General features: G+C 42.7%; 1 protein-coding gene across 3 annotated transcripts in view; it reads left to right on the top strand.

Moving 5' to 3' along the window:
- AFF2 (ALF transcription elongation factor 2) overlaps positions 1-22,949 on the top strand; it is a 351,494-nt gene extending 328,545 nt beyond the window's left edge. For all 3 annotated transcript variants that reach the window (XM_055727794.1, XM_055727793.1, XM_055727795.1), the window contains exons 19-21: positions 2,400-2,449; positions 8,622-8,836; positions 13,335-22,949. In XM_055727794.1, the coding sequence (XP_055583769.1) occupies positions 2,400-2,449; positions 8,622-8,836; positions 13,335-13,456 (387 nt within the window). In that variant the 3' untranslated portion in view covers positions 13,457-22,949. The remainder of the gene's footprint in view (positions 1-2,399; positions 2,450-8,621; positions 8,837-13,334) is intronic.
- Positions 22,950-23,623: the final 674 nt, after the last annotated feature.

Genomic DNA, 23,623 nt, shown 5'->3' with positions numbered 1-23,623 from the left:
CATTAGCAGTGCCTGTGTTGTACTCACGGAGTTTTCAGTCAGGGATTTGTGCAACAAATTAAATTTGAACTAGACACATTTATAGCCTCAGCATTTTCATGAAATGTATCCCAACCACTTCAGATTTTATCCAGGATGAATGTATATAGTGTCTTAAAAAAAAAAAAAAGGTTATTAGACAAAAAATTTAGTAAACTTTTTTCTGCAGAAAGTAATGATTTCTTAAAAAAAAAAAAAAAAAAGAAAGAAAAGAAAAGGGTTGGGGGTTCTCACTTCCCTTAAAGACACTTTACTTTCTCTAGCTGTGCAAATAGGTACAATGGAGAACATGTTTCTACTCCCAGCATTTTACTGCATCCGCAGGAGAAAATGTTTTTTAATGTAAATGAAAATATGAGAAAAATAATTATAAGAAAAAAATGTAATAAAACAGACAAATCATGAATGCTGGGTTTAGGCATCCAGTTGGAGCTGAGTATTTCAGCTAATGTTACTGTGTGTGCGCTATGGGCACTGTAACTCATTTGCTAGAAGTAGTGTTTGAGTGTGTACAGGTTGTATGTTCAGGATCTTTTTGTAGTAAAGGCATAGGAGGAGAAGAGAAAAAGAGCTATTAACTATGTATTAGCTTTGTATTGCTGCACAATGTTCCAATGTTCACTGTGCTCACTAGCAATAATTTTTAATACAAATGAAGTAGATTAACTGTTTGAGAAGAGTTGTTACTCAAAATTTTGCCCAATTCTAACTGAAAAGCAACCCTGTTTACAGCAGAGCTGGAAAGGAATTTGTTGGCAGAATTGTCTTTCATATTTTTCCTCACAAATGCCATTTTGTCCAAATTGAAACCATTTGTGGACAGAACTGGTTCTGATTAATATCCAGTTAAAAATTTCAAATTGATGGGTTTGACAATTCAAAACAAAAAATAACCATTTAATCATGAAGTAGTTTTGAAATTTAGAGACAACTTGATGTAAAATACAACTAAAATGATATTTTTTAAGTGAAATGAAACTTCTAAGATTAGAAAAAGTAGCATCCTTTGATGCATTTCACCTAGAAGTTTGAACAAGATTTCTATATTTTTGAAAATATGTTGTCAATAGTAATTGGCAAAAACATTTCAAATACCTTCATTGTCAAATAACACCTCCAAATCAAGATCTAGTCTTAATCTTGCAGACCTACTGTTTGTCTCCAGATACTGTCAGGAACGATCCCCAGATAGTAGAAACTAACATCAAAGCTGCTTCTTCATCCCTGAAGACTTTCCAGGGGAGTTTAGGATCTCCCCCCTTCTTACGTATGAGTGGGTGGCAAATATATATACTACATATGCTTTGTATTGCAGAACACTCCATTTTATGCTCACATCTTTAATGAAACACAGTGGGATGCTGTATAGGAACATACAGGCAAGGCCAGTATCATGGTTTGGGCAGTGTTTTCTGCTTTGGCCAATGCTGTCGGCAGGTTTAGCCGTGTTTTAGAAGTCAAGGGTAGGATTTTGCTCCCAGAGTCAGCTGCGTGACCTTGGGCCATGCCCTGGGCTGCTCTGTGCTCCACTGAATCTCTGTGCCTCACAGGCAAAATAGTGATTTACAGTAACCAGATGATTCTCGCAATAATGGCAGTAATACTTTGCAGAGGAGTTGTAAAATTTGATTGAATTTTCACAGTGCATGCTGACTTCTTTGCAAGGGAGCTCCAAATGGTTGTCGTCAGAAAGCATACATAGATAGCTTCAGCCCTGATACTACCACCTTTTGTAGGAACTAAGAAAGTTACCAGCCAGTCAGAGTGACTGGAAAAATCTGGGGTTTATTGTTGCTGGGCAATCTTTTTGTACAGGGTTGTACAAGGTGCTACACAGACGTGAAAGGCAGAATGAGTAAGCAGGTAAGGAAAAGCAATTTGTGCAAATAAAATACATAAAAATAAGGGTATTCAAGCAGATCGTTACTAGAAGTTTTATTTCTGCTACTATCTGAATCCCAAGCCACCTTCCCTAGCAACTTGGAGGGACTGATTTCATTAAGACATTAACTCAAATTATTTTTCTTTCTTATTGGAAGATTGAAGGTCCTCCTAAAGATAAGAAGTCATTTGCACTCTGAAGAACTTTGTTTTGGTGGTAATTAAACCACTTTTTTTGTGAACTACATCTGCTTTTACTTGAACTTTACTGTATTCCCTCTTTCATCAAGTGACTTTCAAGCTACTGGTTGGAACCTACCAATCCTCCACCAGCCGTTTAATTATGGGACTGATGTGCAGAGCTGTTCTGCTATGTGCACTGTAGCTTTTGCTACAAAAACCGGGAGTTTTGAGCCTTGTGTCATCAGTATTGATGTATTTGAATCACCTTTATTTACGTTTTGGTTTTGTACTTACAGAACTCTTCAAAAGCCTCACAGGCCCCCTCACCTTGGGGTGGCAACGGAAAGTGAGTATTTTCCGCTGAGTACTTCTGTCTGGGAACGAGTGGTTCCAAGAGGGGGGGGAATGATTTGGTGCCTCTAAAGGCAAAGGACAGGCCATGACTCAGTAGTTTGGGAGCTACAGGTGTGTTTCAAATACGTAGCAGGTAGAAAATGTTCTTCTGCACTACAGAATTGATCTTACAGCTGCCTTGGGCTTGTGGGGTGAGGGGTTCCCCCTTGGCTAAATCAGGTACCCGTGTGGGTGGGAAGGAAGAGCTGCAGCACACCTCCATCTTTGTGCAAAGCCCCCTTAAGTCTAAAACCAGCTGTGGTGGGTCTGTGCTGAATTCTTCGATAGTTTGCTTCTCAAGCCAAATGAAGGCCATAAAAATATCTGTTAATTAGCTAGCAAGTACCATGTCATTTCAGGAAGCCAAAGTAAAGTTAACCTTCATTGCAATGATTTTTCAATGATTCGTTCAGTAATGAAAGACCAATGAATATTTCATTGATATATGGTAAGTGCTGTTTAATAAAACTGAAGGCCTAATAGTGGTGAAAATGTGAAGGCACTTAGTCAACCAATTATCAGTGGCTTTATACTAATGTTAAAACACCCTTGCCTCAGATATGAAGTCAGGGTAATGCAGTTATGATATGCTGTTTAATGAAGGTGCATTGCTGCTGCAACCTTGCCTTAATCTTGCAATGTCTGTTGCCACCTGACACACATTCCTCCTGCTCCTTTCTCCTGGCCACGCATACAGGTACAGGTAAAACAAAGGGGAAGGACTTCACCTTTCTTTCCTTCTTTATTAGAGTAGGCTGAAGTCTAGGTGAAAATGCTTGTTGTTAATGGTCTCTTTCTGGTGGTTGATAAGAAGAAAGGACTACTAGACACTCTAAGGAGACAAAATAATAAAGCAGTAGAAGGGGTTAAAGTTTAGCACACAAAGAACTGAAGTTTTCAAACAGACTTTGTTCTGAATCAGTGCAAAACCAAAAATTCCAGTATTTTGCTTAAAGGAAAATATTGTCTTAGATAACTAAAAATATTTTGGGGTGTATATATCTATACACACACTCCAAATACACAAAATTATTTTGAATATGTATGTGTATATAGATATTTAAGTATAGATTATAACACAAAGTGGTGAAATACAAAATCACTTTAAAAAAACCTGAAAAGATAATTTTAACATTGGAAAAGCAACTACTAAATTAAATTATTCAATATGTGCCAGTTTTTCAAGGCATTTAAATGTCAATGAAACCTTGTATTGCAATAAAAATACAGTAAGTTTTACATAAAGTTTTAGTGCCGAAACAGACCACTGGAGCATTACATCTCTTTTGTTCCTTAAGAAGCAGCTTATACCTAAAAATTTTGTGGACCAGAAGTTATCCTTGTATTCCTGTCCTATAATAGACCTCTATGAAGTGTGTGCTCTGCAGGTGATGACATCTCTGTTGCTATTTAAAGGAGCCGTTTAGGTGCCCAGGATTTAGAATCAGTGGGTTTTGACTGGGGAAGAGTCTTGTCTGGCCACAAGGTGGGCAGCAAAAACCCAGCACTGAGGTCAGCATCACTTCTAACATAATACCCAGCTGATCAGTCTCTTCCCTCTTCCCACTAACTCTGGAGATAAGGAAGTAAACTGGATATGGCCTTGTTTTAACGGGTGTTACTGTGACACCTGTGACCCAGCACACAAGGACCACAGTCCAAACTCAGGTCTCTCATTCCTTCTCTCTGGAGTCTCAGAAGAAAAGCTCTCCAGCTGGCTCAGAGTTGTTCCATGATGCTGATATCTCGCCTGTCTCCTGGTGGCCCTAAAGATTGTCGTGGGCCTGGTGCTGCCACTGGCAGTGTGTGCTCTGACTTCCCCAGGGCTACTCACTCTGCAGTTTCCTCTTATTCCCCTGCAATTTTGCACCAGATGGGAAGAGAGGTTGCACACCACAGAGCAGAGACCAAACACCATCAGGGTATGGCACCACTGGAGACAGATCAGCAGCCTGGTTCAGAAAGAGGAGACAGCAGGATATTCTTAATTTATTTATTTTTTAACAAAGTAAAACTTATTCATTGCCATGAAGTGCAGTCTGCTCAGGATCTCAAATCATTCAAAAATCTCAGCTTGGCTTACTGGAATTTCTGCCCACTTTTGTTTGAAAGGCTTGTGAACCTCTACAAAGTTGGCCTGAGTTCCAGGCTGGCAATGAAACAAATTTTCCCTGGTTTCATTACAGAAATGTTTCCCACCTCTAGTGACAGAAAGCACAAAATAGAGAGATTTAATAGACTCACCACAGTAATAATGGCTGTGCACAACAGGGTAAATCCAATGAACAATGTGCTTTATTTGGCAGAAGTGCGTCAGCTTGTTCTAAGTGGCTCTAACAAAATACTCCTGGTCTCCTCAGATACTTATGATTTTTAACTGCTCCCAGACCTAATCTAGTATAGTTCAGCTCTTCTGTGTATTAAAGATGCTGTGGCATGTCAAGTAACCAGGATGTTTTGAGACTTAAAGAGCTTGTGCTGTAGGATATGCTTAAACTATAACACATAAGCAGTGTAAAATGCTACTAGCTGCTGAATTAACGTGGTTCTAGTTCTGGGAAAGAAATGTATCACAAGAGCCTGTTGTTGAGCACAGGTAACAGCAGAGCACTGCTGGAAAATCTGCAGCAAAAGCTGTTGCCGTAAATGCCTTCCAGCCAAGGCTGTGCCACTGTGGCAGCCTGTCCCACAGCACCTGCAAGGTATCAGCACAGCAGGTCTGCGCCCAGCCTTCATGCTCAGGACCATTGACAGTTGCTTCTAAAGCCAAGAGGAGGAGCCTTTCTATCCTGGGGTTTGAATCAAGCCCATAGTGAGTCAGAGTGAGCTTGATGCTTTTGCACAGCATGAGGCACCAGTGGCTGCCTGTTAAGAGAGGGATTGCAACATCCCTGTCTGCAGAGTTTTGGTGTCTTTGCTTCATGCGGAGAGTGCCTGGAGCGTCTCAGCCCTGTGTTTCAAATGTATTCCACAGCAAGTCAAATGCATTTGTTTAGGTAAGTGGTTCCAAATGGGAGCAAGAGAGGGATTTTTGGAACCCTTAATCTTGTTCATTGAAACAAATTCATCACAGAAACATGACGGGATGACTCGCACAACTGGAATGCTACAGTGCATGACTATAAACTCTTCAGAAAAGATAGGTAGGTAAGGAGAGGCGGTGGGGTAGCCCTGCATACTGGGGGGTGTTTTGATTGTCTAGAACTTAATGCTGGTGATGATAGGGTTGAGTGTTTATTGGTAAGAATCAGGGGAAGGCCCACAAGGCAGATATCATGGTGGGAATCTGTTACAGGCCACCTAACCAGGATGAACAGGCAGACAAAACACTCTACAAGCAGCTGGGAGAAGTCTCACAATTGCTAGCCCATGTTCTCGTTGGGGACTTCACCCTACCGGGTGCCTGCTGGACACACCGCACGGGGGGGGAAGCAGCCCAGGAGGTTCCTGCAGTGTGTGGCACTGACCTTCCTGGCACAGCGGGGCAGGGAGCCAGCCGGGGGGATGCCCCGCGGCGCCGGCTGCTTACAGACTGGGAAGGGCTGGAGGGGGATGTGGTGGTCAGAGGCCGCCTTGGGCACAGCGTCCCAAAGTGATCGTTCTCCATTCCTGGGGCAGTAAGGAGGGGGTCAGCAGGACGGCTGCCTCGGGCTTCCAGAGGGCGGACTTTGGCCTGGTTAGGAGCCTGGTCGACAGAGTCCCTTGGGAGGCAGCCCTCAAGGGCCAAGGGCTCCAGGGAGGCTGGACGTTCCTCAAGAAGGAAATCTGAAAGGAGCAGGGGCAGGTTATCCCTGTGTGCCGAAAGACGGGCCGGCGGGGAGAAGACCGGCCTGGCTGAGCAGAGCTTTGGCTGGAACTCAGGGGGAAAAGGAGAGTTTGCCACCTTTGGAAGAAGGGGCAGCAGCTCTGGAGGACTACAGGGATGTAGTGAGATTATGCAGAGAGAAAACGAGAAGGGACAAAGCCCAACTAGAACTGAATGTGGCTACTGCTCCAAGACAGTAATAAACATCTCTATAAACACATTGGCAGTGAAAGGAGGGCTAAGGAGAATCTCCATCCTTTATTGGATGTGGAGGGAAACGTAGTGACAACGGCTGAGGAAAAGCCTGGGGCACTTCATGCTTTCTTTGCCTCAGGCTTCAACAGCAAGATCCGTTGTTCCCCAGGTGCGCAGCCCCCTGGGCTGGAAGAAGGGGATGGGGAGCAGAATGGAGCCCCCATAATCCAAGGGGAAATGGTCAGCAACCTGCTAAACCAAGTCTACAGGGCAGATGGGATCCACCGCGGGGTACAGGTGGAGCTGGTGGAAGTGCTCACCGAGCCACTCTCCATCAACCAGCAGCCCTGGCCAACGGGGAAGGTCCCAGCTGACTGGAAGTCAGCAAATGTGGCACCCACCTACCAGAAGGGCGGGGAGGAGGATCCGGGGAACTACAGGCCTGTCAGCGTGACCTCGGTGCTGGGGAAGGTTCTGGAGCAGATCATCCTGAGTGCCGTCACACGGCACGTGCAGGACAATGGGGGCTCAGGCCCAGCCAGCGTGGGGTTATGGAAGGCAGGTCCTGCCTGACGAACCACATCTCCTTGTGTGACAAGGTGACCTGCCTAGTGGCTGAGGGAAAGGCTGTGGCTGGTGTCTGCCTGGGCCTTAGCGAAGCCTTTGGCACCGTCTCCCGCAGCATCTCCCGGAGACACCGGCTGCCCGTGGCCGGGGCGGGTGTGCTCTGCGCTGGGCTAAGAGCTGGCTGGGCGGCCGGGCAGAGCGTGGTGGGGGATGGGGTGACATCCCGCTGGCGGGGGCACACGGGGTGTCCCCGGGGCTCAGCGCTGGGGCCGGCCCTGTTTGATATCTTTATCGATGACCTGGATGAGGGCACCGAGCGCACCCCCAGCCGGTCTGCGGAGGACACCAGGCTGGGGCAGTGCTGCCCTGCGGGGGGGCAGGAGGCCCTGCCGGGGGTCTGGGCAGGCCGGGCGAGGGGCCCAGGCCGGCTGTGTGAGGTTCAACCCGGCTCCGTGCCGGGCCCTGCCCGTGGGGCACAGCAGCCCCAGGCAGCGCTGCAGGCTGGGGCAGGGGGCTGGGAAGGTGCCCGGCGGGAAAGGGGCTGGGGGGGCTGGCTGGGCCGGCTGGGCAGGAGCCAGCCCTGTGCCCAGGTGGCCACGGGGGCCAGCAGCAGCCTGGCTGGTGTCAGGAACAGTGTGGCTAGCACTGGAACAGGCTGCCTGGGGAAATGGTTGAGTCACCATCCCTGGAGGGATTTAAAGACATGTAGATGTGGCACTTAGGGACACAGTTTAGTGGTGGACTTGGCAGTGCTGGGTTAATGGTTGGACTTGGTGATCTTAAAGGTCTTTTCCAACCAAAACAATTCTGTGATTCTATGAATTTTCGAAGGGAATAGCTGTGTATGAGCATTCAGCACTGCACAGCTCTAAACATGGGCTTGCTGTGCTGGCCTCTGCACTCCCTGCAACCAGCAGGCAATTCCTAATTGCTAGTGTTAGAATTACAGGAAAATCTGTATTAGAACATTTGTGCTGCACTAAGTAGGTAACTTAAAACAGTGCTCTGTACAAAAGTGTGTGGATGAACTGTGGGCAATTAGAAACAAATCTCCATAGCCAGTCTTAAAGAATCCTATAGAGATATTCATAATCCTACGGTACCCTCAGCTCCTAATACTGCTTTACGGGGTGCTTTAAGACTTGCACTTTACTTATTGTGGTGACTGTATTTGGAGCAAACTGTCATTGTGGTTTCCACAAAATACTTTGATAATAAGCCAATATTGCACATTGAGTGTTTTCTAACTGCCGTTGCAGCTTCTGGCAGCAGGTAGAAAAATCATTACAGCTATGAGATACTTCTTTCCCTGAAAAATTGCTCTATTTTTATGATAGATTTTTTTTTTTTTAAATAACAGGTTCGTTTATAGGGAGAATTAAATCCCTTTTTATTTTCAATCATTCCTGGTTTATAAGCTCTCCTTTCTCATAAAACCAGGAGATACTACTGCACACTCTCCTCTGCCTGGGGTCTAGAGTTACTTTTTCAAGTGCATTTAGGATGGCAGTGAAGTGGGGTGTGTGAGGGGGACTCACTCTCCCTTTACCTCTCACAGGAGCACAGAAACACCATCACCCATGTCTCTGAGCCCATCCCCCGTTGGCTCTGCTGGAAGCAGCGCGGGCACCACCAGCTCCTCCTCAGCGGGGACCATCACCATCCCTCAGCGCATCCACCACATGGCTGCCAGCCACGTCAACATCACCAACAATGTCCTGCGGAGCTACGAGCACTGGGACATGGCTGACAAGCTGACTAAGGAGAACAAAGGTGCCCAACTCCGCTTCTTTTTTTTCCCCTTTGGCTCATCAGCTTTAGCTTGCTTTCTGTTCTCGTAGGCGTTGTTGGGAATTGGACCCAGAACCACCGTATCTAAGAGCACAACTGTGACAGCTTGAGCAAACAGACCAAATCTGCTTGCTGGTCACTGTAGCCAATGCATATCTTCTCTTGTCAAGCACAGAGGGGGGATGTGTAACACACACTGAACATGGGGTTATCAGAGCAGCTGGCAAATAATTTAGCGAACATGAGCCCCAAGTGATGGGAGCTTTTGAGTCTGCAAATTTGTTCACAGTTTCAGCTTCTCGTAGAGCACCGAGGTTATTTTCAGACTGCTTTGTCAACTGGTTTGACTACTATAACGTTAGCCAGGATAATAAGCAAACGTTAGATGTTATGTTTGCAGGGAGTCCGATTAGGAGATGTCCACTGAAAGCCTTGACCTTGACTTTCCTATGGCTGGATTGCAAATCTGCTTGGCTATTCCTAACAAAATGTAAGTCTTTACCACAGTCATTTAAAAGAAATTTTGCCAAGCAGTTTGTGGCTGTGTTATATTGAGTATAGTGAAGTGGCTGAGATGTTACCAAAGGACAAATTTGGCGTATTGTTGGCCAGCTGTGAACGTCCCCATGATAATGTAATTATTCAGAATCCAGCTTTGGGCTTACACAAATCATTGACAAAGCTTTCTTTGACACTAGAGGTACAGAGACTAACTGGGAAATATTCTCACCGTGAATTGGCTCATTCTCTTAAATTATACTGAGATTTCAGATGGCTGACTTTTCCTGACAAATGTGCTCACTGTATGCAGTTTGATCTTACTCCCATTAATGTCAGTGGCAAATTTCCACTGATTTAGAGAAACTAAGCTTGAGATTTATAGAGTTTTATGTCTGGATGGTGGGTCATAATGATCTATCCCTGGATGAGGAACAATAATAGAAGTTCTGTCCAGTCCTCCCCACTGCTTCTTGTCTTTGTTCGCATTGGTTAATTTAGTAGCAGTACAGTCATTTTGGATTTTTTCCATAGCTGCATCCATTTTCACAAAATGTGAAAGTGATTCCCTGTCAAATGTACTGCAGAATGTTACAGTGGGAATGCAGAAGGATGCCCTGACAGGAGAAAGAGATGGTGATAGTCTTGTAATTAGCCCTGTGTGTTGTGGAGTTGTTAAATGTTCTACTTGGTATTGAATCAAAATAGCTTAGGCATTCAGCCAGCAGACAGAAAATGTACCCAGCCACTGCTGTTATCAGTCCTAGAGCTGGATGAGAAAAAACCTGCTGACTCCCTTTCTGCATTTTCCTCCCTACACTCTTCTTTGTTCTCATTGTGATTTACGATTAAATAAACCCAGTTCAGCAATGCCATATAGGAATGGTCTTTATTCAGATGAGCAGTCCCTTAGTGGGACTGGATGCATGAATAAGGGTTTCTCACATGAACCAGACATCTAGGGTTGTGCCCTGTTCTTGCATATCTTGTTACACAAACTGCAGCCATGTTAGAAGGAATGGAAAGTTTGTGTTACTTCAAATTTCATTTAAGCATTATAAACCATTGGAGAGAGATCAGTTTCATACATGTTATAGCATGTCTGTCTTTACATTTTGTCTGGAAAGATACCTCATTTCTAATTAAGTACTCAATTTAAAGTTCTATGCTGAAACACAATTAAACTGCAAGTTGAAAAATGCGTCGTGTAACAAAAAAGTATGTAAGAACCGCTGTGGTACTCTGCAAATCTTCATCATGTCACGTGATAGATTCCATTTACAGAAGGATATATTTAAGACCTTTGATGTGAAGAATGTTACAGTGTTTCATGAAACCTAGCTGTAATTATTTCAGATGTCATCTGCAGCTCTCAAATAATTCAAAACACCTATGTCTTGCTGGCTGGGACAGGACTTGCCCCTTTCCCAATAGCTATCTCTAATCCACCCTTGCCAGCCGGACCAGCCGTTGCAGTGCCCAAGCTGTGGTACACCAGTGTGCGGACTGTGAGTTCAAAAATCCTCATGAGAGCAAACAAGATATGTGCAAAGCCCAGATTCTGCCATGAGTCCCACATAAAGGAAGATCTCTTGGCCTCTCTGTCAGGGGGTTGGCAGTCAGTTCATCACAAAAAATGAGATTCTTCCCCCTCCGTGCCCTCCCCCCCCCGAAATAAGAATGGTCTCAAGAAACAAACAAACAAACACAAGCCCACAAAAAAAACCAAACCACATTTAAGATAAAAATGAATTTTCTTTTTTAAAAAAACAGATCTAGTCACTTTTTTTTTTCAGTCAGCTTGCGTTTTTTCTGTTGTCTTCTGAATCACGAGGTGTGTCTTGCCCAAGAACATATCCCTGATGAGCTAATAGAGATTGGTATAAAAATGTGGGCCCGTGGTTGTAATGTTTATTAGCCTTTACCTCTGGGTCTTATTGCTGTCATAGATGCTTCTTAGGTCATGCCCATGCAGACAGAAGAGATTTCTTCCACGTTGTAGGAGCTGTGCAGCCTCCGCTTGTCCACAGCTGTCAGCTTAGGTTTTGTGCTCCTCTGAGTATGGCTGCATGCTCCCCATTTGGACTTGACTCATGTCCAACTGGCTCAGAGCAGGAGACAGAAGCCTTTCTTGTCAGCCTGACAAAAGATGTGCCATTAAAATAAAAAGGCATAGCAAGAGAGAGAACAACAGAACTGTGAGCCACCAAGCTGATCATGTTCGCAAAGGAAAGTGGGAACATACTGCTGCGTACCTCTGGTTGGGTTTCCCCTGGCTGGTAGAGTTCAGAGCATGTGGGAGAATAGATGGAGTTTGTCATAAACTCTGCATCTGTCACAGGCAGGGCTAAACTGCAGGCTTCCCAAAGCCAGCCCATGGGTTGGTTTGTGTTGGATCACCTGGAGAGCTGTTCACCATTTATAACATCAAACTCTCAGCTAACTTTGCAAAATCAGATATTTTTTTTTAAAGCTTCCAAAGATAGCAGCACTTTTTTGCTACAGCAGAAAACTCTCAGCTCTGTAGTAACAAAGTCCTATTCTTTCACGTATGAATTTAATAAGTGGCTTCAGCACTTGTAGCTTTTTCAAGAAATGTTGAACTGAAATTGGGCTTTAAGGTGAATTCTCAGTGTTTAAAGCAATTATTATCTATTTGAGCCTAGGATAAGATCTCTAGAATGCAAGCAAGACAGTGCATTATTTCACTTCTAAATGTATTGATTTTATACTGGAGGAGGGCAATAAAAGACAGAGGAAGGAAGATTAAAAGTAACTGCTGGCTGCAGCATCTTAACATGACTGGTGATAGCCCTAAGCTTTCATTCTGCTTGCCTCCAGCCAAATCACTTTGTGCTGTGATACTGCTGTAGCTCCCAAGCTGACCAGGGTCAGGCTGTCAATACTTGGACAGAAAACCTCAAAGCGGCACTTACTTGCTGAAGAAAGTACTGATACTGATTTTGTACCCAGCATCTGCTCTCCCGAACTGCAGCCAATATACTGTTAGCTGGCTGAATGCCATGCGCTGGATTTTAGATAGGGTAAGGGTGTAAGGACTCAGCCGCTGGTTATTGTGATTGTTGGTTGTTATCTGAGCTCTGGGGGGCTTTAGCTGAGAGCGGGCTCCCACTTGCCTAAATATAGTGTCAGTGTTGTCTATGTGGGAATGCCTGTGCACCAGGGAGCAAAAAGACAAGCTGTAGGAGAACAGAGGAAACAATCCGGTTCTCCATTGAAAGCATTTACGAAGGTCTGTTGGCCCTAACAGGGTTAGTCGTTCACCCAGACAGCATCTAACACTTGGCATAAAGTGGTGTGGTGTTTCCTATGTCTCTCTCTTTACTGACCTCCTGTTAACCCTCCCCAGCACCAAATCCCAGTAGCCTTACCCATCTTTTCTTTCCCCTTATAGGTTCCTGTCTCCTAGATGATATTTTCCTGCTGCATTCCCTCTCTCCTATTCCTTCTTCCCTCCCACCCCACACACATCCCCTGGGGCCTGCAGGTGCAGCAGAATGAACAGAAGGCCAAAACTGCTGCAACAGCAGTAACAGAGGTTGGAGGGTGGGGAAAAGAGCAAGCAAGGTCTTCTGCAAGACCCAGACTAGCTCTTCATGCCCAGGAGAGGGTGCAGCATGGAAAAGGAAACGCCACAGTTCACTGCCAGCTATTTAAATCATGCAGTCAGCAAACCTAGGCTCAAAAAAACTGAAAGTGCAGATCGTCAGAGCTAAAGTAAGACCATTGGCAACCACTCTTACTATGTTGTGGTTGACTGCCAACATGGATAATCTAATTTGGTCTGTTTAAATATATTGTTGCCTTTGTTTAACTTCTTTCCTACCAACCATGTGCTCATGTGTGCCACATCCTGAGAACTCACTAATTGCACTGCTGCTACTGAGTGGGAAATCATGGTAATACCCGTATTTCTGTACCATTGCCTGAAACAGTGACTTCTGTTTCTTGTATATTGCAGAATTCTTTGTAGACCTGGACTCAGTGATGGGACCCTTAACACAACACAGCAGTATGACCAATCTGGTTCGTTATGTTCGCCAAGGACTCCACTGGCTCCGCATTGAGGCTCATTTGTTGTAGTGACTGCTGCCCTGTTCATAACATCCCCATTCTTCTACCTCTACCAGCGCAGAGACGATCACTGGTGGAATTCCACTCATTTTTGGAAGTTTATTCATGTAACTTCATTTTTATTGCCTTTTTTAATATCCTATCTATTGGAAGTAGAAGTCACCATAAATGGAACTTATGACTCAAGAGCAGTATGTGTTGTACCATCTAATCATTTTCGACAATTTTCTATTCCTTGTGTCTCCTGGATCCTGCCATCCTTATGTGCTTTATGGAACGGTACATTCCCTGCAGTATTGTTTTAAGTCCATGCTGCCTTCAAGTGAAAACAAAAAAGCACTTTGAGAAGATACGGATTCCTGAGAAATAGTACAAAGCGTCTTAAATATTTGAGGGTATATATGAGAAGTCCCTTCTGAAATAAATTAGTAGAAGTTATAGCTATTCATTCAAACTCATCTTCTGAACCTGAACCAAGCTTTTCGACGCTTAATTCTGGCATCATTACATGACACAGTACATTCCTAAGATTTCATACTTCCTATAGGCTTAATCTCTAAAAGAGAACATTGACTATGTTACAGGTACATAATGTAAGATCACCAAAGGTGTTAAGAGGTAAAAGGTTGAAGGAATGCCTCATTAAAGAGCGATGACACTATGCAATGAGGTTTTCATATTCCATTCTTCCTGTTTATTGTTGGCTTAATTTCAGCAGGCAGCAGAATTTATTGCAGTTTTTAGGCAATTTCAAAATATTAGCTTTCATAGTCTTATCTACCATTCCTATACTAAATCTGTGAATTTTATTTCAGTTTTACTGTTTAGTCTGAAACAAATACTCATCCAAGAATTTTCTTCATAGAACAATCTCTCCTTGCATAGTGACTCAGTGAAAGCAGATTTTAACAGGACCGCTACACTCTAAGCATTGATATTGTATGTAAAAGTCCATTAATAAGTGTATGCAGATTCTTCATGAAACTCTCTAGTTTAACTAACCAGCTACTGTTGAAACATTATAATTCCATGTGGCATCAATTTTCACCTGTTTTGTTCATTTCAGAGCATTAGAAACAAACAGTATTATCTTGCTATCTTGAAAACAATGTCAAATTAAATAAAATCACCAGATTTACCCAAAAGCAATATAACATTTGTTTAATAATGGCCATGAATTCTTCAGTCAGATTACCTATTTTCCAAGCTCTGCATCTGTTTACCCATGCTGTCATGTTTTGGACCATTCCTTTAATGCGTGAATAATAATGAGACAATTCAGATAGAATTTCAAAGCAATTGTGAATAAATTACACCATTTCACATTTGCTCTTTCCTCTTCTTTTTTTCCCCAGTTATAAACTGCACTGCTCTTCTGGTGCCACTGCAAGAAGCGCTGGTGCATGAAACAAAACAAAATGAATTTATATCAATAATTCACAAGACTTTAAATGGTCTCATCTCATTCTTGATATAACGCCTGCATACCTTACTGAACTGTAAATTCCATTTCTATAAACAGAAAATGCTCATAGCAATGTAAATATTATTCTGTCTCATCTCATTGAAATAATACAATATGTGTATTAAATGCCATCCAGATATTAGTTAATTGCAATTACCTTCTGCTATATAAACTTGTATATCCTTTAATCTGGTGAGTTATTGGATTCTACTCACTGGGTTGTGACCAGACAAATAGAACAAATTTGCATTTAAAAGGTTCAGACTGTTACAATTTTTAGAGCAGGCCTTGGATATTGGCAATAAGAGCAGTTTAAGGACTCTGCCCAATGCACATTTCAGACAAACATTACTGTTGCTGTTGTATATTAGCTCCCTGTAGTACTACCTTTTCTTAAAAAACAGTAATTCCTAATATTTCTTTCCACAAAACTGTATTGTAAATGTAGCCAAGGTGTGTCATTAGAGAAATCATCCAGTTAGGTTGTCTGCAAAGGACATTTGCAGAATATGCACATCCTATATTATCTGCAGGTTCCTGCTCCTGAAGTGGTCAATACACTCTCATCTGTTCTCTGAGGGTTTCGGTAACGTGGCTGAAACGTGAACCTGACCACATTTGTCACGATCATTCTGGCCCCAGTAGCTAATGAACAAAACCACAACAGTGAGAACTCTTCAGAAATGTAGATGAAAGGTGGTTGTTGACAACACCTGAAGTATTTTTTTTTTATTTTTTTTAATAGGGTGGATACTTGAGATGAAGTGGTATTGGGGTGGTTTTGTCATAAGCCAGTTTTCCATTCTTTTTGCAAGATCTCACTAATGAGATTCAGTAACTATTTAGTCTAATTAAAGTGCATTGTCGTCACTTGTTCCTTTAATGTAGACTGAAATCCTAGACTTCCATGCATTTATGAAGGATAGCGTCTTGAAATACAATCTTCAGACGTAAGACTGTTTAAAGAGTTAGCTGCAGCTACTCGGTAAAGACAGTGTGTTATCTTTCCCCTGTTGTTTGCAGTAAACAGACACCTATCTCTAAATTTACCCCAAGTTCACAATCTTTTGCTTAAACAGCTTAAGGAGTTAGCCCACCTGATTTTGTATCCCGTGACTTAGTTTGAAATGTATGCTGAATCAATGGCATGATTATAATAAGTCCAGCAGTCAAATCTAGCATCACAAGCCAACTTACTATTTAGCCATCCTGTTTCAAAAGCAGCTTAGAAACAAATTAAATATGGGGAGTGAATTGCTGTCTTATCCCTGGGGATGATGCTTCTTTTGGGTTAGTTATTAAGGATTATTGCACTTTTACAGGCACTATATTCATCTCATTTCAAATGCCAACATGTCATCTTCATGGAATCATTTTACCCCTTAAAATATTACTTCCAGAGGAGTTAATCAAATGAGATTGTTTCTTTGTTTCAATCCATGGGGAAGCAGCATGTGTTTGCTTGGGCATTTGCTATATCTGCTGTAAACACTGCCTACTTCAGGCATTCAAACTCATGAACCCAGCACCAAAATTTACAAGATTGGCTTGAGATCATGGGATTTTTTGTTTAAATAAACCTTTTTGGTTTTGTTATTGCCTTCTGGATACTGAGCTTTGAGACTGATTTCATGACATGATTTCAGGCATTTTTCAAGCATGCTGAGGGCCAGAAATGACACATTTGTTTTTAATAGCGATAAATTGGGACAGTGATGTAATCTCTTGATTTCTGCAGCTGGGGTTTAAGAAGGACACCAAGCTTCAGAAAAAATTGCCAGAGCTGACAAGACTGTCATTTGTGTCCCATGCTTCAGGAGCAATATCAATAGTTCAGCGGTGAAAGGAGCGTGCCAGTAAAGGGCTAAAAAGAAGCATTTGGGAGCTCCGTTGGCATGAGATCCAAGGGCAGCAAAGTCCTCAGTGCTCAAGTGAAGCATTTACATAGCACTTAACCTCCATGTCAAGAGCTGCAGCAGGTCTTAAGTGAAGTATTTGACAAGGTGCAGGCAGAATATGCTGCTCTGAGTGCAATGAGTATCTCTAGCCATGTGATGTGTGTTGGGTCCTTGAGAGCAGGGATCAGAGGCAGAGCCTGAGATGCTGTTTCCCGTATGGACCATGTTCCCCTAGGCAATATCCCACTGGTCACGGATCTCAGCCATGCTCCTTCGGCTCCTTTCAAAGGACAAATTGCCCTTCCCACACTTAGCAAGCTAACAGTGTAAATGGTTCACGCTGAGCTTGAATAGCTGGGTTTGGCCCAGTATTTGTGCTTTTTATTTTATTTTATTTCATTTTGTCTTATCCTTTTTTTTTAAAGTCATTCTGGTTTAGTTTACAGCCTTTTTGTTGATAGTGTTAGTGGCAACTTTCACAGCTTGCTTCTTATAGCTCAATTTCACTTTTGCTTACATGGTCTTTGGACTTTTAACCATTTACATAGTCTCTCTGTGAATATATTGTCTAATTTATAAATTATCTCCTTTGAAAGACAGGGACAGGTCTGTTGATATCAGTGTGGGGTTCTTTTAAGAATAAAGATGGAGATCGTCATTCCTCCTAAAGAAACAAAATCTGAGAAACTGAATCTGGACCTTAATTTCTACGCTTTTTTAATTTCACAGATTTTATGTTGTTCTTCCATTATAGCAGTTTAGATTCACTGACAAGTTTTTAGGTACTTTGGAAGAAATGTTTTCATTGTAATTTTATCAGTATTTAATGCTGTCTAAATCAAATTATTAGTTTTGTGAGTGCAAGTTAAAAGACAGCAAAAATCGGGCTGGTAAGGATTCTGACTTAGGTATTAATATACTTGTTTGCTTTGAGTTCAGGAGAAACTCCAGTACACACAGTACTGAAGCGACTGTGTCTGTGTCTGTGTGTGTACACATACACACTCACACACGTATGGATTTGGATGTGGATTTGCAGCAGAAAGTCCTTGGTCATTACTTCATAGCACAGGAAAAAGAGATGCAATAGCCATGAAGGGAAAACACTCTTACCACTGCCGAGTGGCAGCAGAATTATTAACGTGTTGCTCTGTAGTTTGTGTATAGTCCTGTTTGCGTCTGTTGTCTCCTTGCAGGCAATGAACGCATGGCAGAAAATAGAAACATCTCTGTCATCTTGGTCCTGTGGTCCCTGAAGTCAGTGTCAAAACTGAATGTGGTGTCAACGTATTATTTTTCAGAAGGTTGTCATTTGCAATAGACCAGTGTCTTGAAGTTTTGAGAAAGGCAAAATATGTCACAAGTCACCAAAGAAAATTAATTTGTCATTTTGAAGCAAGTGTAGAAATGCGCTGCACGTGGGCAGGCCCGCTGGCTGAGGTGCCATTGCAAAGGGCCTTTGCCTCTCGCAGCATCTCTCTGACCTCACCGGAGTGCGCTGGGAGAGAGGCAGAGGGGATGAGGATGAGAAGCCACTCCACTGTCCTTAAGACATCTTCAAGCTTTACTTTACATATTGTTTTATAAACACAAATAAACCAAGTCTTCTTAATGTTGGGAGGGCTCAGTTCCTCTGTTTCTAATACTCCTCCTGGACTTCCATGATATAGCCAGACAGTGATACGTATCACTCGGTAATAGTGACATATTTTAGACATATCGCTTGAATCTCGTAGCCTACATGTATAGGCTAAAAGCTCAGTTAGGCTCTCCATTATCGAAACCCCTCTGCTACTGAATGCAAAACATTCCTGCCTGACTTACAGAGTAGCCGTCTTCTCTACAGTGTTCCTGTCAGACCTGCCTTTCTGATGGACTTGGTAGCTTTACTTCAGCCATCCTGTGTCAAAGATGTTTTGGCTATTTCTTTTGTCTTCCAAGATCAGTGATTCTGATCATCTCACACCAGTTTAAACCCATGGTGGTAGTTGTTGAAGTCAGAAGAGATTGAGTTCAGATCTTGTGTATATCCAGGGGGATCCTGTGGCTCTGCAGATAGAAATGAGAGGAAAATCAGGTGCAGATGAGTTACTGCCTAAAGCTGGTGTCGGGTGAGAATCGCACCTGGCCTCATCAGGAGGCACTTCAACAGAGTTACTATGAAGATAAGCTGTGCCAAGAACCACGGGGTATGTAGCAACATCTCAGGCAGCTCATTGACACTGTAATCATCTTAGGCAACAGTAAAGATGTGAAGAGTGTTTTAAAGAAACTGGGGCAAGTTGGTGTGGTCTGGCATTATGAATTTAACCTGAGTGTGCTTCTGGGGAAAGGGGATTCATTACTGTTGAATTACTGTCATTCATTATGTCCCGCCAAATAACACCTATACCATGGTATCCTACAGAATCCGAATATGGCACCATCCCATCTGATTCCTTTCTCCACCTCAGGGTGCCACCACATGTTGCAAAGAGCTAATGCTTGTCACTGCCCTGAAGTCACCATGCAGTTAAAACATTTTTCCCTTACAACTGCAGCAAGGACCAAGGCCAGGGACCCAGCAGCCAGCTCAAGTAGCGATGTGTGTACTCAGTGCTTTGGAGAGCAGCCGCAGAAAAGACCTGACCTTGCCTACCACAGAGCTCCCTGAGCCCTCAGCTTGCTCATGGTGTTGGACTACTACAGGTCTGCACAGTGTGAATCCCCATATAGCCCTGGCCACGGTATTGGTGTGCAGGAACGTGTTGGGGGACCAGTGCTGTGCCCAACAGGGCTGAGGGACCCCAGCCCCACTGCCTGGGTACAGCAGAGCTAAAGACCTAAAACCAAGGTCTTGGTCCTCTACGGCTGCAGGTGGGACTTGGATTTGAGCACTCACTTTTACTTGCACTGCACCTGGAAACACCAAATGAGCTGACAGAAGTGGTGCATGCAGTAACATCATAAACCTAAGGCAATATTCACTGTATGCAGAATTGCATTTTCAGTTGTAGTGTCCACAGGACCACTCGTGCTTAGAGGACTCTAGCTGAGTCCTACTGATGCCAGTGGTAAAAGCCATGTGAGTGGATGATGCGGCTGTTTGAGACTTGTTTTCTTCTTTGATTTTAACTGAGTTCCCTGCTATGCAAGTTCTGTAAGCTCTCTTTGCTGGATATAAGTTTACTCACAGTTGTGTGTCACCCTGTTGAAATTCCATTGAAAAACCCATCAAGCAGAGATAGCCCTAATTTCTACTCAGTTATTTTCTTCTCTGAATTAGAAGGAAAGTCAGATTCTGAGGTGAATTTCATTGTTTTAATGGACAAGAGTAACTGCAATGGACCAAACTGGGCTAAGCAAGTGTAAAGTAACTTAGCTCAGCTTGTGGAATTCATGGGACCAAATTCTGCTGTCATATGGCAATCATGCAAGTCTTATGGAGCTTGCTGAGCACCGTTTATCAAAGGAGAAGCTAGTTAACAAGACTGGCATAGCATTACTGGAGTTCAGTTGATTGGGCCAGAACTTCAGTTGCATTAACCCAATTAATTCAATGGAATTACACCGATATTTGTTCTGGCTGGGCATGCACCCCACTGAAATTATTTCAAGGTCTCTGGACTAGTGCTGGAATAATTGCAAACTTGCTCTTCAACCAGACCATATGTTGACTCAGCCCTTGCTCAGGGAAACCACCACTGACTTCAGTGACAAATAACGTGGAGTTACGGACATGAAGAAGCCTTGACCCACTGGCAGGAGGCATTTACCCTTGAATTTATGAATGAACTGAACAGCGGATAGCAACACACATGCTTTATTTATGACAGAGGTAGAGTGCAAGTTCCTCAGCTGGTGTAAACTGATACAGGAGTACTGATATCAGTGGAGTTAATCCAATATGCACACATGGAGGAGTAAACCCTCTAACCCCAAACTAATTTTTGCCAATATATCTCTATGCAGATAAACTCCCAAAGCTTTTTTCATCATGCCTTTTTTACTGATCGCGCCAACGAAACGATTAATGTACCATAATCCTTGTCTGTAAGGAAATATAGTACTTTGCAAAGCTATGCAGTATAGAGCACATCATAAAACTGCTTTAGACCACAGAGTCTGGAAAAGTGTTGTCAGAAATGAGACTAACAGCGCAGCTTTTTATCTGATGTCGATTACACTTTCACCTTGCACTTCCACCACTGAGAGCTTTACCTGTGGACTGAATGACGGTTATATGTTTCTGATGACTGTGGGCCAAAGCTTCAGCTGATGTGCCTTTAAGTAGCTCCATAGATGTCAGTACTGATTTACACCAGCTGAAAAACTAGTCCTCTCCCTTTTCATACTGTGCTGTATGCCCTAATACAACTTTATAAACACATACTAAAGCTGAGTATATATTGAACTGTTCTGGTTCAGCACCAGACAATACCGGCTAAAAGAACTGGAGGGTAATTTCTGCCTGCCATCTAGGCTTGCATATGTTTTGGTTTTAACTAAAAGGCATGTTGCAATTTCATTACCTCTGAGTTTAAATATTTACTGGCATCAGCTTGCACAGAAAAATGGCAAATAAATTCAGACGTGTCATAAATGCTCTCAGTCTAGAGATGGAGTCTGTTACTTTAGTTCAAAGACATTGCAGCGGGCTAAAGTGGTTTTTCTAAGCCAAATGTTTTTTGTACATTTAAAAGTCACGGCAAATATTTATCTAGGCCCGATTCTGCCATTCTTCCCCTGAGCACCCTAATTGGCAGGTTGCTCCACTGAAGTCCACAGGAGTAACTGTAAATTAGTGCTCAGCACACAGATTGCAGAATCAGGCACCGAATATGTTAGGTTGATGCAATCAGGAGTTTAATTTTAGCCATATGTATCATTTGAGGACGTTTCAAAATTATGTACCTTTTATCCAAGCTGACAGTCCTTGTAATTCCATGAAAAATTGTATAATTTATTCCTGTCTGTATTTTTGACATCTCTGGATTGCATATCTTCTACTGAATCTTAAATGCTGTTTTTTTAAAACCCGCATTCGAAAGGTCTAGGCCATATCATTACAGAATATGAAAACGAGTCGAAAGATCTGGTTATTTTTTGCTTTGGTTTTAAGCTCTCCTTTGATTTGTGTTTTGACTTTGGCTGTGGTACTCCTGGTATTTTAAAAATGGCTCAATTCAATTTGCGTTACTTCCTGTCTTCTGGGGGGAAAAAAAACAAACAAACAACAAAAAAGAAAAAAAAAACTAAATACAACTAAGGTTTAGGAAAAGTAATCCTGGCAAACTCAGTGGATGTTTTCTCTTTCTAGTTGTCTTGGTTTCTTAACCTAGCCATGTGGGGAGTAGTCTAGTATGCGCGTTCTCTTGCCCACCATTTCTGGCTGTTCTGGCAAATGCTACTTTTTCCTTTTGCTCCCCCCACCCCCCATTTGTGTGTGTGTGTGCGTGTGCGCATGTAATCAACCAAAATATCAGGAAAATTTATATATGCTTTCTTCTGGCTCCTGGAAATAGAGCAACATTATGACCTTACGGTCTTCCAGCAAAAGTCAGATTTAATTTCTGCATTGCAGTGCAACTGAATTAGCTATTGGAATTAGATTATGGTTTACTAAATGGCCCTTTACCTTACATTCTTACTTTTTATTTACTATTGAAGTACCCTTTTTTTCCTCATGTGTGCAGATATCATATCAATAATCATTGCAATTCCACAAAGTGTCTTTGTTCTGAACAAGCATGTTATTCTTGTAAAGTTTTAAGTATAAGTTAAGATGTTTTGTACAGACCAAGGTAACTGTTAAAATGTCAAGCAATTACTGAAATGTTGTATAGTTATAAAAGTTTGATTTCTTTTGCTTTATATGTATAAAATTGTATCTTGCCTGTTTTGCTTTGTATTTCCAGCGTGTTGCACAATTACGCATTTTGTTTACATTTGTTCCTTCTTCAGAAAAAAAGAAATAACAGTAATACTTTATGTACAAACATTTTAAATGTACTTTTGTTGTTTTTAAACACAATGTCTCTGTATAAATAATATTGGTTGAACTGGTACATTTGTGTCTCTCATAGAGGGATTAATTATACTGCCAGTGCATTGAATTATTTAAAAAAAAAGGTAAAATAAAATTTTTATGAAAATGTAACCCATTTTATCACTATAAATTATTCTGTCTTCTGCTATTTTCTCATTCCCCTCCCAAGATACAGTAAGTATGGTACAGTAAGTACTGTTTGTGGGAGAGCTGTCATTGGTTTTAATTTTTAATCAATGTGTTTGTGTCATTGTGGAGACTTAAAACGACTTGATGTTAGAAAATAACGTAGCGCTGATACCAGCTGTGAGGTAACAGGATCAATAGTGTGTTTTCCCCATCCCCGAGGGGCCTCAGCTGCAAGTCGGCAGCCTAAATCCTGTCTGTCCCAAACCCAACCTAAAGAGCAAAGGAGCCAGGCTTCAAAGGCAGGATTTTTTTGGTTGCTGGCTGACAAGCAGCCCAAGGCTCCAGCGTGACTAAAGTGGTGCAATTCAGCGTGCTGACCCTCTGCACAGGGGTGCATTTCTTCCCAGGGGCTTCCCGGGATGACAAAACTAGAAACGCCAGGTTTTATATCATCATTGCAGAAATAGCTCTAAGAGCCTGTGCCAAGAATACCAGCTCAAAAGAGATGTAAAAAGCTCTCAAGAGATGCAAAGCAGCATGTGATGTGGCTGCCCAGCGCCGGGCTGAGTGCTCGGTGCTGCTGAGCGTGGAGCAAGTGAGGTCAAACCGCCCGCCGGGGAGGGACGCACTGCCGCGCTCCCGACACAAAGTCCAGC

The sequence above is a fragment of the Falco cherrug genome, chromosome 15, assembly GCF_023634085.1.
Source record: "Falco cherrug isolate bFalChe1 chromosome 15, bFalChe1.pri, whole genome shotgun sequence".
NCBI lineage: Eukaryota > Metazoa > Chordata > Aves > Falconiformes > Falconidae > Falco > Falco cherrug.
Note: the sequence above shows the minus strand (reverse complement) of the source record. Positions and strands in the feature narration are given on the sequence as shown.